Here is a 14,394-nt window from a genome sequence, read left to right on the forward strand (position 1 = left end):
TAAGCCATTAGCAGGGAGTTGGAATGGAAGGAAGCAGAGCAGTTGGTATATGAATCGAAACCCAGCTGGGATGCCAGTGTCACAGTCTGCAGTCTTGCCTGATACACTGTAGTGTTGGCTCCCGGGATTTCTTTTCTCATTGTTTCAATTAAGATGTCTATGTTTCTAGAATTCTGCATTTCTAGACTTCAATATTTCAAAGTAATACATTGTATGTTTATACTTCTCTTTCTCATTATCACAATTTAGCCTGTGAATTTAGTACTGGGTACTTTTAGTTTTCACATGTGAATATAATTGTTAACATCATAATGTAATATTATAATATAATGATACACCTCATCTAAAGAGCTATTTTAATTTTCTTCACCTAATAATATCTGAACTGGCTTCAATGGTTTGGAATGATGGTATAACTCTAGCATTCAAGACGCAGTCTATTGCTTTAAGATGATGACCTCAATATTCATTGTCTAAGCAGAAAAGACAGAAATGTTCTCATGTTTGAGCAGAGATGATAGGAAAGGCAGTAGACTATGAAGAATTCGAGTGAATACCCTGTAAGCAGGGTACTATACTTCAGGATGTGTCTCTGCCACTTGTAAGCCAAATGACCCAAGGTGCTTATGAGATCTCCATGTGCTGCAATTTTCTCTTCCATGATAAGCAACAATAGTATCTGCCTCACAGACTTCACGTGAGAGATAAATTATCTCTGTGAAAAATTTACATAGCATCAAGTACATCATAAAACTAAGGAAATGTAACTACTGTAATAAAACAAAAACAAAATTTTTAGATCGCAGGCAGCTCCTGCCAATGCAGTTATCTGCATAGTACCTCCACTTCCAAGTAAGGTCCAGTGTTTCTCATGGCACCACCTAGAAATATGGCAATGTACCCACCCCACCTCCAACCCTCCCACACACCTGCTTTTTATCAGAGAGAGGGCTGGAAATGTATTAGGAAAGTCAGGAACAGAAACAAAAGCCTTTGTCTCACCTGCCAGGCCATTTGAGTTGTAGAACAAATTGAAGAGAATTGCTTAAATCAATAACCAGGATTTCTAGCTCTAGAAACTAACCTGCAGCCAGAATCATAACTCTCAACTGACAACCACTCTAAGAAACAGTAGCTGTTTTCAGTGCTGCATGACCTGAGACAATTTCCTGTTGTTTCTCTGACGTAGAGAAATTGGCGTAACTAGCATCTCTTCACAGCTGGGATCAAAACCAAGCCCTTACTATAAACATGAAAATAAGAGATTCCAAAATTTGTGAAATATTAAGTGGCAAATCTTGCTCCATAAATCAACATGATTAAATCTGTCAGGAAGAACATTTAGAAGACAGCCGTTGATGGTACACAGCAACCAGGTGGGAACAGGAGGTGAAGCCAGAAGTGTTAAGAATATGCACAGGGGATGGCACCTCCACCTGCTGGACCACTTCTCCACATGGATACCAGTTCAAGTCCCGGCTGTTCCACTTGTTTTCCAGCTCCTTGTTTATGGCCTGGGCAAACAGCAGAGGATGTCACAAGTGCTTTGTGCCCCTAAAACTCATGTGGGAGATCCACAAGAAATTTTTTGCTCCTGGCTTCAGAACAGCCAAGCTTTCATCATTGCAGCCATTTAGGGAATGAACCAGCTAATGGGAAATTCTCTCTTTCTCTCTCTTTCTCTCTCTCTCTCTCTCTCTCTCTCTCTGTTTCTCTTTCTCCTCTCTATAACTCTGCCTTTCAAAAAACATGTATAGTGCAGCCTATCACCATATGATATGAATCAGTGATTTGAGTATTTATTAAAAATATACAATAAATCCTATGATTTGTGGTTTTACCCTTTCAGAATTTCCCATTATTTCCTTCAAATTCAAAACAATATTGAGATTTGCATTAACAAGATCAAGAGTCATTTTCTTTTGATATTTTACTTATTAACAATTTTTTCTTAAAAATATCATTGGAGAATTTAAAAAATTTTTAAGCTCCTATAACAAATGCCGTGGAATGGGTGACTCAAACAGCAGAAATTTGTTTCAGTCATGTGGAAGTTAGACACTGAACTTGTCAATAGGTTTGATTCCCAAGGCCTATCTGTATGGCTTGCAGGTGATTACTTTTCTGTGTCTTCATGTGTTCCCTACTCACCTGCTGCACACATCTATGCCTGGTGTCTGTGTATGCCAATCTGTTCTTTCTATATGGACACCAGTCAGTTTGAGTTGGGTTCTACCCTAATGTTCACTTCCCTTTTTGTTTATTTGTTTATTATTTGAAACACAGTGTTACTGGAAGAGAGGCACATAGTGAGATCTTCTATTAGGTGGATCACTCTCAAAATAGCCAAAACATTTGGAGCTGGGCTGATTTGAGCCATGAGCCAAAGCTTCCTCTGTGTCTCCCATGTGGGTAGCAGGGAGAGCCAGGCCATCCTCTGTTGCTTTCCAAGGTGCAGCAGCAGGAGCTGTGAAGCATCTGGGACTCCAATGCAGCCCGGATGGGATGCCAGTGCCACAGACAGAGGCTTGACCAGGATGCCACACTGCTGTTCCACTAATGTCCTCTTTGCAGCTTTATCCCCTCCTATATCCCTTTTTCCAAATACAGTGACAGGTGTTTTGGGTGTTGGGAGTTCAGTGCATAGATTTGGTGGGGGTTGAGCAGAGTTGCAATTCAAGCACAGCATGGAATTTAGAAAGACTGAAGAAAAAAATCTTTTATCGAAAAAGTATGTGCTGGACACACTGGGCCATGCTAATACCTAAGTGTCTCATGGGATAAATCTGTGATTTGAGGATGTGTCACACCTGCTCAAACTTGAGCCCCACTCCTTACTTCATTCCTTAGTGAAGATGCATGACCTGTCTGGATATGATGATAATTTTGTCACACAGAGCACACACACACACACACACACACACTCACACACACCATGTGCTGCTTCTCCCAGGCTGCATCTTAGGGAATAATCTTTTACTATAGTTTTTCATCTTATATGACTGTTTTATTACCTTTGATTATTATATAGCATGCCCCATTGCTCTAAGAATTAGATAGATGGCTTCTCCAGATCTGTTGTGCCACAAAGCAGGCTCACTCTGCTGCTTCTTGCTGGGATCCATCATCCCAGTCTTATTATGGAGAGACTGGTAACATTATGTAACAAATAGTCCACCCTGTCTCTTGAGGCAAAATTTAGGACCTGCACTTTGGATGCTGCCAAGGCACTTGTGGTTCTTCTCATAACATACCTTTATTGCACTAATTTTTATAATACCCCACAAAGAAAAATTATTATTGTACTTTGATCTTTGTGCCTCACCGACATCTGGCAGAGTGCCTCTTAAATAGTACATGTCTAATAATAACTACATTGAAAATCCCTTCTAGCAGAGTGTATTCTTAAAAAGGAGAGCCTTCTGCTGAACAAATTATAGATCTTAAAGTTGATGGTGACTCAGTTCTGCGCTCTACATATTGCTGAGACAAGAAGAAACATTAAAGGGTGATAGTAGAGCCTGCCACTGGTTGTGAAACCTATCAAAATTATGGAAGCATATTTGCCATAATATGCCTATAAATAAAAATCATGCAGCCAGTCATATAAAAGATAATATAAGACAAATAAAATTATAGAGCTGTCATATATCAAGCACTTACCATGGATTATGCACTGTTAGAATCAGCTCTAAGCACCACAAGAGCTCTGCCAGGTGGCCTTTCTTATTCCTCTCTGAAAGATTAGAGAAGTAACACATAAGTGGGTAACAATTATCCAGAACTGTACAGTTAATAATCCACAAGCAGAACTTTGGACCTGGACGGACAAGTGCAGCTTCAAACAACTCAGACTCCACTGAGGACAATCAGGTTTTCAAATCCTTGTAGATCAGAAGGATGTGAACTGTTTAAAACACTACACACACACACACACACACGTACATACAACCTACTGTTTGATGCATTGTATGCAGACATAAGTGACTTAGTCCATAAATCATTACTAAAGATATTACCACCCTTAGTAGAACTTTAAAAGGACTTTAACAAGTAATAATTTTGATACCATAAAAGTAACTTCATGCTTTGTTTAAAATTTTAGTCAGGCAGTCTCAACCATACTGAGTCTCCTCTGCAAAATAATATTCGTTGAATAATGTCAAAGAAGAATTAATATATTCAATAATTACTATGCATATTTTCAATATATATGAGGCAGGCTACAGCAGAGTTAGCTCAAATGAATGGCCCTGGATCATGTGAAACAACCTGAGATATACCGATTTGGTGACTTTATTATTTCTTTACTTTAGAAATTGTGACCTTATTAAATATTTGCTACATGTTAACTGAGCTAAAGGTATGCTGCTAAACTAGAAGGAGTCAGTGTCTCAGTAGATACCTTGTCAACATTTGAGATATTCAGGTTTAACTGTACCCCAATACAGCCAGCACTAGTCAATGCAGTTCTGTTATCCTTGAACCAGTCAATAGATTAAAAGAAAATTTTATCCATGTATTTGGCTTGAAAAATGATACAAAATGTATCTGAGATTTTTCATTTGGTTGATTTAATGTACATTTTAGTAATTTGTGTTTTTTCCATGTCTACTAATTAGTGATTTTAAAAACTGAACTCTAAATTTATTTCATCAAGGCATTGTATGTGTACAATGGCCCTCATGTATGGCAAGGAGTCACTGACCCACTGTCAGTAAAACATGGTTTTTAAAATGTTTTTCCAGAAAAGGAGATGCATTTGCACAAACTGCTTCCCATTCGCTTGATGTCTCTTGTTAGCAGCAGCATGCATTTTTTATGAATGCTGGTAGGCATTAGGATGCAGAGCGAGGTCATTGACCTGAGCACAGCTACCTGGCATGCACAGGGATGATGCCTGCCTCTTTTGCCTCATTAGCACCAGGTCCCCTAATGAGTGAACCAGCCACAGGCAGTTGGGGAACTCTGAAGGTTAATTCTTTCTGCCCATAGGTAAAATTATAGCTCAATGAACTAAGCCCTTAAAATGTTAACACTTGAAGTAGAAAATTTAACTGGAAAAAAAAAAGGCCACTAGTACAAAAAGGTTAAAGGAATTTAAAAAAATGTAAAAACACTTGCAATGTTTCCAAAGGTTGTAAAAAAAAAAATCCATAGTTTTTTAGAGGTTATCACTCAAAACATGCTTCAGCTGTGTAATTACAAGAACTATTAAAATAAATATCACAAATAGGGCAATAAAATATAGATACTAACAACTTCCAACCACAAGACCACAAGAGAGGAGGAAAAGTTTTGTTTGTTTTTCATCTAAAAAAACTCAGGTGAATTTATTTGGAATTAGATAAAATGTTTGTCTTAAAAGATTACATTTGGAGGAAGACTGATGAAATAAGCAAATTTTGCTTATTTTTATTCTCAAAGAAATCCTGTCCTACACTAATGTATCATATGAAATAATGCTAATGCCAGCATACATACAGACTGATGAGAAGGATGGGTTCTGAGAATATAACCAAGCAGTTCTTGTTCAGCAAAGAAAAACGCCATGCTTGCAGTTGACATTTCTTGGGTACCATGTAACCCCAAGTCACTGCTCATCTCCATCTGGCTTCCTGGTTTTCCTTTCTTGGCTCCTGTGAGAATACAGAAATGTGTTTCTCTGGTGAGAAAACGTCACATGCAAAATGAACACTGATTCCTTAATTGATGCTGTTTCAGTGTGCCCAGGGTGAATGAAAAGTACCTGTCTACATGGAAAGGCTAAATACAGGTCTCTCTAATGTATTGCTAGTTGAAGATAAAGCCAGTAGGTCTTCAATGGGTAAGGATATGCATGATACAAGGATTGAAAACTTTAATAGTAACATTTTATGTTTCTATTAATTCGTCAGGGTTGGCTTGCTTGCCAAAGTCCAAAGAGCACAGAGTAATACTTTGAAAATGCCCAAGACATATAGAGCACTTGTTATATGATGCATGCCAGGAACTTAGAACACTTCATTAGTATTTTGAATACTAGCCAGGAAGGACAGAACCATGGTTCCAAGTTGAGATAATCTATCTTAGTTCTGTATTTTTTTCATAGTCAGTGATCTTACTACAGTGTTCATCAAAGCAATGCAATAAGTAAAACACAGACATTAGCAATCATGGATCATAATCAACAAAATAACTTGAAGTTAGACAAATACAGGTGACTTTCATTACAGAAGTGTCAGTACTTATTTGTGAGGAAAATTATACAATGCCCATATAAGTCAGATTCCAGGGATTTGGGGTAGGAAATAATAATTAAGTGTCTTGCCTCTTTTTACTTTTTTGATGATAAAAAATATGAGGTTGTGCAGTATGCTCATGCAGAAAAGAGCTTCTCAGAGATACCATGTTAGAGTCAGAAAGTGGTAGTACAAACGCTTTTTCATGTTTATCACATAATTTATGTGGTTGAAAGCTTTATTTTTCTATGTAACGAATTTTATCTAATTTAATTTACAGAACTTCTTTCAAATAGTTAGCAATCTTCTAGATGAGGAAAACAAGGAAAAATGGGAAGATGCACAACAGGTAAGTTCAAGATTATTTGAGAACTTGAAGTGAAAGTGGTTGAATGGGTGTAAAAATATGAAAAATAAGTTGCTTGATATTCTGAGAACATTAAATGAAATTTTAGAAGACTTCTGTCAGTGTGCCTAGCATTGAAGAAAACAGGTGATCTTTTAACCTGTGGAAGGAAAAGGATAGATATACATGCAATAATAGACATATAATATTTTTAAACTGAACAAATTTAAGTCATTTATAGTTTTGAGATAATAAACAATAATAGCTATGTCCTTTTCCCATAGTTTCTTTGCAGGCCACAAATTATGGGAAAAATAACAACTAGAAAAGCATATATATTAGGTGAACTAACGGGTATGAACAATCAAATTATTTGCCTTTGGCACATACATGTAATTTGGGTCATATCTGTATGAATGATTTATTTGAAGTTAATATTTGTAAAAGTGAACTTTCATAAAACTTTTCATATTTTGAATTTTTCTATTGTGCCTTGTTTGTGCAGCAAGTGACCTTATTGTTCACTTGTTTTTGTTTTTGTTTTTGAAATGACTTGCATCGTCATTTGTGCTATACTAACTAGCTTATGGTTGTGAATAAGAGAAAAGGTGAATGGGGTTTAGAAAGGGGTGATAATTGTGTTGTTTGAAGAGTATATGGAAATTAAAGTTAAGCTTCAAGTATTCTACTTGATTCTTGTTTAAAAAAAATCCTAAGAGAACAAAGCAATCTTGAAAAAGAGTGAATATTTAGAGTGTCAGCTGAACTATCCTTTTCTCTTTATAAAAGGCTTTCAGGAGTCAAGCTTGCCCTTTATTCATATTTTGATAGGACCTCTAAGAATAGTCCAGTGTGGGCCCACTTCATTATCAGACGCAGAATCTATGCTCTTCAAGACCCTGAGTCTGTCTTTTCCTATTACTTTGAATTATATATTTGTCCTTGGCTTTCATTGGGAGGACAGCCTCATTCACTCATTGTTAACAAAATGGTGTCCTTTTTTGGCATACAGCTGCAGCGGCTAAGCACATCTTTCTAGAGTGCCAAAGACTACTCATTACAGACACATTTAGAACAAATGTATAATAAGCTATTTTTTAAAAAGACTGAAATTATTTACTGTGATTTCCCAACTTGTAAAAATAATAAATGGTGGCAGAATTTCTCATTAATGGAAAATCTTGAATCAGTACATAATCCATTTATTTATTTAGAAGCCTGAGTTTGTTCTATTTTTAGCTTTTAAATGTTTTCTCAATACTGATTATTCTTGATGCTATGAATAATGTTTACATTTAAAAAGCCATTTTGTAGCTTTTATTGAATGTAATATTATCCTCTCATTCAAGTAATAAGTGAATGGAACTCCATTGGCACAAATTGCGACTTCTCAGAAATAAGTGCTGTTTGCTGTCTATCAAAAATAATCTCTGTGAATCCCTCTATTTTAGAAGAGCCTCAAAAAATCTAAATCTAAATTTGAGTTTTATGTGCACTTGGATAAATAGCTGAGTAAGATGGTGAAGATTAACAAGAGAGGATATTTCATAACTTAAAATGAAAATGGCTTAATGAATATAAATGAGTACAAAAGTTACTTACTATTCCAAGAACAAATAAGTCTTCAGAAGACTTCTAAAATTATATCATAGTTGTTTTGCAAACAAAATTACAATCTTTGCACAATAAACTGTCATTCCAAACATTGTTAGTTTTTCATAACACCAGTCATGATGGCTCAAATTATGCTTAGATAAAGCATCCTATTTGAAAGAAAAATACTTTATTTGTACTAAAGTGAAAAAAAAGAAAAAATACTATACACCACCAAGGTGGAGTTGACAGTTCGTTTCAATCAAGACAAACCGTTTTGATCATGTATTATCTTTTGTATTTCATTGTTCTATAGAAAGTTCTGTGTCCCTACAGCAGGAGTGGGCACTGTGAGGAAATGCACCCTGATTCTCTTTTGTAAGAGCATTTCACAGTGTAGCTCACTAAAGCCATTTATGTATCATCTTTGGCATTTTTGAATTGTTCTGGCTGAGACCCCCTTCTGAAAGTAAATACTTACTGTTTCTTTCTTTGCAAAGTTTTCAAGCCCTGCTCAACACCTTTTGACAATTTAAAAATATCTGCCAGCCTGATAATCTCTTCACAACCATATAGAAAAAGAAATCTCTTTTGCTGATAGGCTGTAAGCCATCAATCATATCATGCAAATCCTAGAAAATCCATTAAGACAAAAAAAGTCACTATATCTTTTTTAGAGCCAAATAGACAAAACCTGTGATACAAATGTCTTCAAAACAGCTAATTATTGGTTTTTAACTAAAAGGACTTGATAGTGCCGTTTGTCATATATGCTCCATCCAAAATTCAGTTAATATCTTGTTTATTTGGCTTTCTTCAAAGGAAAAACAAGCCCCTGATAACCCCCTATAGTTATGATCAGAGATAATTGTGCACCTTGAAATAAGACTGATGGTCTCACAAGATCAACCCCTGTCATTCTGTTCCATTCTGTGAGAGACGGTTTACATTTCAAAGGGAAACATTTCCTAATTTTCAAATTGGTAGGAGGCTGTTTAACTTTTAAAAAGTGTATAGACATATAAAAAAGAAATAGGTCAAGTTTAGCAATGATTGGCTTGCTAAAGTAAAGGCTCTATAAAAATGCAGAGGGTGGATGAGAGTAAACTCTTTATCCTTATATTCAATACAGAATATTAAGTCTCATTTTAATTTATATTCATGCTTACATTACACAAACAAGTGCATAAATACTCTACACAAGAACAGGAAGAAAAATACACTAGTAGCAAGAAGCTTTACAGTTAATGGAAATCTTATACACATTGTTTGAATCAACATGATGAATCTTCAGAATTCACAATTAGTGACTTGAAGAATAAGAAGCGAGATTTCTTCCCCAAATATTTGTGAAATTACAGTTACCATGGTTTATGCCATGTGTTTCTAAATACAGTGTCAGTTTCCCATGTTGTTAAGTGTATGTGGTTATATCAGGGACACCTTATTTCTGATTTTCAGATGGTCACAGTAAAAAGCACTTAAAAAGTCAACTGTACGTGCCTTCCTCCTGACCTGCTCAACCTATTCTTGTAGTCTACTAATTTCCAGCTCTGAATGTGTGCTTTCTGCTTACTTACCTTTGCAAACGCCAAGTGGTCAGAACTCTCTAAAATAGACTTAATTTTTCATGCCCAGAGGTTTCAGTTGTGCTGAATCGCTACAAGAAATGAAGCTAACTTCAAAAGACATTTTCTTCTAATGTGCTTATAGAATTCAGATGAACTTTATAAACTTTATGGGTTATAAATGTCCAAACTCTCATGTGTCCTTTTTAGTGGCATTCACCTTCCACAAACCATAACCAGAATCAGCTTGTCTTTAAGAAAACATTCATTTGTACTGTATAAAGTGCAGTGGATGCAGGTAGCCTTGTAAGTAGGTAGGTAACTACACGGGACAGAAGGATGAACATATGATAGACAGACAAATAGATAAACACGGTTTAAGACACCAGCAGGCATACTGTTTAATCTCCTTGAACTTGTCCTGATTTGTGTCTAAAATAATAGTAAGAAACTCGTAGGTTTGTTTTGTATATGTACATGTTAAGTACATATATTCAAATTGTTATTATAGTAATTATAATAATTATACAATTATTGATACATTTTAATCACCCAGTAACTTTTATAATCATTTGTAATGAATATTTATATCTACATGTGTATTCATTTACTGGATGGAGTGAATGTAATATTCTAATGATAATAATAGTGTCGTTTTTCTTCTTCTTGTGTCCCACATATAAATACTAAACTAAGTTTAAAAAGTCCCAATTCACTGCCTATATTGTGTGATATTTAAATAAAGAAATGAGCCTATCAAAAAGTAATATGCTATTTCTGAGTAGAAAATCTTTGGGATATCACAATTTGCAAAGATTGATTTGCAAAGATTGATGGAAGATCACTTAATTCATCATATCACTATTGAAGTTGTTGCTGAATGACACCTAGTGTCATCTTTAACTATTAATTGAAAAATAAAGCTGCTGCCAGTTGTTGAACTTTTGTTGTGTTAGTCACATATTATTATGTAAGATTTTCAAATTACAGTTATATATTATTATTTTGGACTCATTGTTTTAACTTGCTTTTGCTTATTTTCTAGATTTATCCAGGATCAATAGAGTTAATGCAGGTGATTGAAGATTTTATACATATTGTTGGAATGGGGATGATGGACTTTCAGAATTCATACCTAATGACTGGAAATGTAGGTAAGAAATAGGAATTTTTTTACAAAATATTTCACCAATTAAAATTTTGAAAATATCTGTAACATGCCTTCCCAAATGTAATATCTTTGTAATCTCTTTAAACACTTGTGAGTAAATATATTATGAACGCTTTATGTTTGATACTTTTAGGTGGAACAAATTGTGTACATTATATATAAACATGTACATACATGCATACACAACAGGCATTCATATCCATCTGCATACATTTGTGTAAGTAACTATAGGCTTACTTGTTTGGATTTACACGTCTATATGCAAAACTTAATACTTTTGTCCCCTTTTTAAAAAAAGATTTATTGATTTTTATTGGAAAGTCAGATATACAGAGGGAGAAGAGACAGAGAGGAAGATCTTTCATCTGATGATTCACTCCCCAAGTGACCACAATGGCTGGTACTGTGCCAATCCAAAGCCGGAGCCAGGAGCTTTTTCATGTCTCCCACGCGGGTGCAGGGTCCCTTGACTGCGGGGCTGCCAGGATTAGAACCAGTGACCATATGTGATCCTGGTGCATTCAAGGTGAGAACTTTAGCCGCTAGGCCACTGTGCTGGGCCCTTTTGCTTTTTTTTTTTAAAGATTTATTAATTTATTTGTAAGGCAGAGTTACGGAGACAGGGAAAGAGAGAGAGATAGGGATTCCATCTGCTGGCACACTCTGAGATGGCTATAATGCCAGGGCTGTACCAGAACAAAGCTAGGAGCTTCTTCCAGTTCTCCTACTTGGATAGCCAGTATCCAAGCACTTGAAACATCTTCCCAGCTTTCCCAGGCACATTAGCAGGGAGCTAGATGGGAAGTGTGGAAGCTGGATTACAAATCATTGCTCATAAGGTCTGTCAGCCTTGAAAGCCACACTTTAATCAATTCTCAACACCAGCCCCAATTACTTTTTCTAGTTGCCATCCAGCCTCATTTTGGATATGTATATGCCAGTGATTGGGAAAAAAAAAAAGCAAAACTACTTTTCATTGTCTTCCCTACATTACTTGTGAGGGCACTGGTTCACTTTCTTCATAGGTTTTCCTAGGATTTCCATAGAAGGTTCTAGGTCTGTGCATTGTGAAACATATAAGATACCTTGAAGGTTCAAGATGATGGTTGTCACTCAGCTTAAATACCCTCCAGAACAGTGGGTCTCAGATTCCTCAGTCTTAGGTTCTGTCATTTTAACACACATAAAGTGAAAACATGTTTCTTCCTTTAGCTTCCTTTAACCCTGTCACAGTCATGGTAAGTCAGACCCTAGCATAGACCTGCACACACTTTGACATTGCCATGACTATCTTGAGCCAACAACTTTGTCTGCCAACCGGCACATTGATCTTTATGGTTAAAAATTTGCAAGACCAAATAAATGGTTTTCTTAACTATTATATGCATTGAGTTGATAACAATTTATAATTTTCTTATTTCTTGCAAGCTTTATCACAATGAAAATTTCCTGAACAATTTTTATTCATTAGTAATCCTCACATAAAAATCACTGACTACAGATAACAGTATACTTAAGTATATTTTACTCCATGTTGCTATTCATGAGACATAATGAAGACAATGAAAAGTTTTAGCTTGTTGATCAGATAGACAGCTACCTTCATGGAGAATATTAACTAGAGAGGTGAAATTTGTACATATTTGTATATAATATAATGCTTTGTGATTAAAGCTTTTGATGGTATATTTTACACTTAATTTCTTCTAAAGATTCTTAGGTACCACAGGGATTTATTTGGTACTAAGGTGTTTTCCAGCCATGTGGTATCAGATTTTAAAATGTACCACTGTACTACTGGTAAAATTATTCAATTCAATTGAGGAAAGTGTGTGATGGAATCCTTAGAAGTCTGGATACATTTTTATGCTACCCACTCCCTTCATGCAGCACAAGGCCTTACCAGGCTGATGTATTCATGCACCTATTGAACAGGTTTGAAGACCAACACTTCCCCAGAGTGAGTTTGTACCACCTTGTGCTGGTTAAGGAATGTAGTAAGCTGTTTCTGTGGGCCACAAGTGTAAAAAGGGATCAAAGGCAGTACTGCTGTGAAGGATGAATTGAGACATCAGAGAAGTTCCAAATTAAGTGTATGTTTCTGGAGTGGCTTATCAAAGGAAGGAAAATCTTCACAAGAAAGATCACATGATGGACTGTGACTCCTAGGACACTTAGAATGAACTACTCTCCTAAAAGCTATGTGTATTCCTTGACTGATGGCAAATTAGGAGGGGACACTTACCAGACTGGACAATTGGTGAAGTGATTTAGTGGTGAAACTTAGGAGGAAAAAGAAAAAGAAAAAGAAAGGATTATTGTTTTTTAGTTATTTTATGTGTTAACTAATTCTAAAGTCCTTGATAATTAAAGGTGTTATCAGATTAGTACCTGATATTTATTCAAGATGTGTTTTGAAAAAAAAAAAAAACCATGGGACCTTTTAATGTCAGAGTCTGATAAACCTAAATTTGAGTTCATTAGGGAATTAGAATAATGACAGAATAATCTGTAGGACTAGTATTGCTAATATTGCTCACTATAATTATTTGGATCGTGTCAATAATTGCAAAAATGTATTCATAATGACCTTGGTTTTGACTAACAAATATTCTGTATTTGGAAACATTTGACCTTACTTTATTAATGATATTATCTTGTTTAGATATCTCTACTTCATTTAATATCTGAAAAACAGAACGGGTAGCCAAGCCTGCTTTCAGGCAATTTAGTACTGAAAAAAAGCCAATACCTCTTTAATTGCCTCAAATCTTGTGTCTAAGTACAGTGCAAGTGCTCAGCTTTCTTCAAACTTCTTATTAGTTGTGTAGCAACAGTTTTATGCATTTTCTCAATGTGTGCTTATTAGAAAAGAAGAGTGATAAAACACACAAACACATGCACATACACAGAGAAAGGGAGAGGGAGAGAGAGACTGATCTTTCATATACTGGTTCATTTCTAAGTGCTCAGTCAGTGCTGGGCCAAAACCAGAAACCAGAAACTCCATCCAGGTCTTCCTGTGGTGGCAGGACTCAAATATTTGAGTTTTCATCTATTGCCTTCCCAGGGGTGTTAGCAGGACGTTGGATCAGAGTAGACAAACTGGGGCTTGAAACAATATTCATGGAATTCCCATGCCCAACAGGAGGCTTAACCCACTCTGCCTGTCTCTACATCTGTGTTTTAAAACCTTATGTTTTGTTTTAAAAAATCTATACTGATTTTTTAAAAGGACATCTTATTCATTGTTGGTTCTCTTAAATCCTAGCCCAAAGACTGACTGTAGTGTAGTGCCAGATTTGAAGGTTTTTTTTTTTTTTTCTAGTTAGCTGTTTTCCAAGGGCAGCAGGTGACGGCCCAGATATTCTGGTTCCTGTCACAAACTAGGGATAATGGGATGGAATTCTGAGCTCCTGTCTTCACCTTGGCACAGCCTATGATGGTCAGACATTTAAAGAATCGACTAATTTATGAAATTGTGAGCATTCTCTC

At 35.8% G+C, this 14,394-nt stretch overlaps 1 protein-coding gene across 3 annotated transcripts in view; it reads left to right on the forward strand.

Moving 5' to 3' along the window:
- Positions 1-14,394, forward strand: part of ADGRB3 (adhesion G protein-coupled receptor B3) — a 687,263-nt gene that overhangs the window by 323,516 nt on the left and 349,353 nt on the right. For all 3 annotated transcript variants that reach the window (XM_040983603.1, XM_040983604.1, XM_040983605.1), the window contains 2 exons: positions 6,502-6,570; positions 10,774-10,882. In XM_040983603.1, the coding sequence (XP_040839537.1) occupies positions 6,502-6,570; positions 10,774-10,882 (178 nt within the window). The remainder of the gene's footprint in view (positions 1-6,501; positions 6,571-10,773; positions 10,883-14,394) is intronic.

This window comes from Ochotona curzoniae, unplaced genomic scaffold, assembly GCF_017591425.1.
Source record: "Ochotona curzoniae isolate NIBS_2020 unplaced genomic scaffold, NIBS_Ocur_1.0 contig_3819, whole genome shotgun sequence".
NCBI lineage: Eukaryota > Metazoa > Chordata > Mammalia > Lagomorpha > Ochotonidae > Ochotona > Ochotona curzoniae.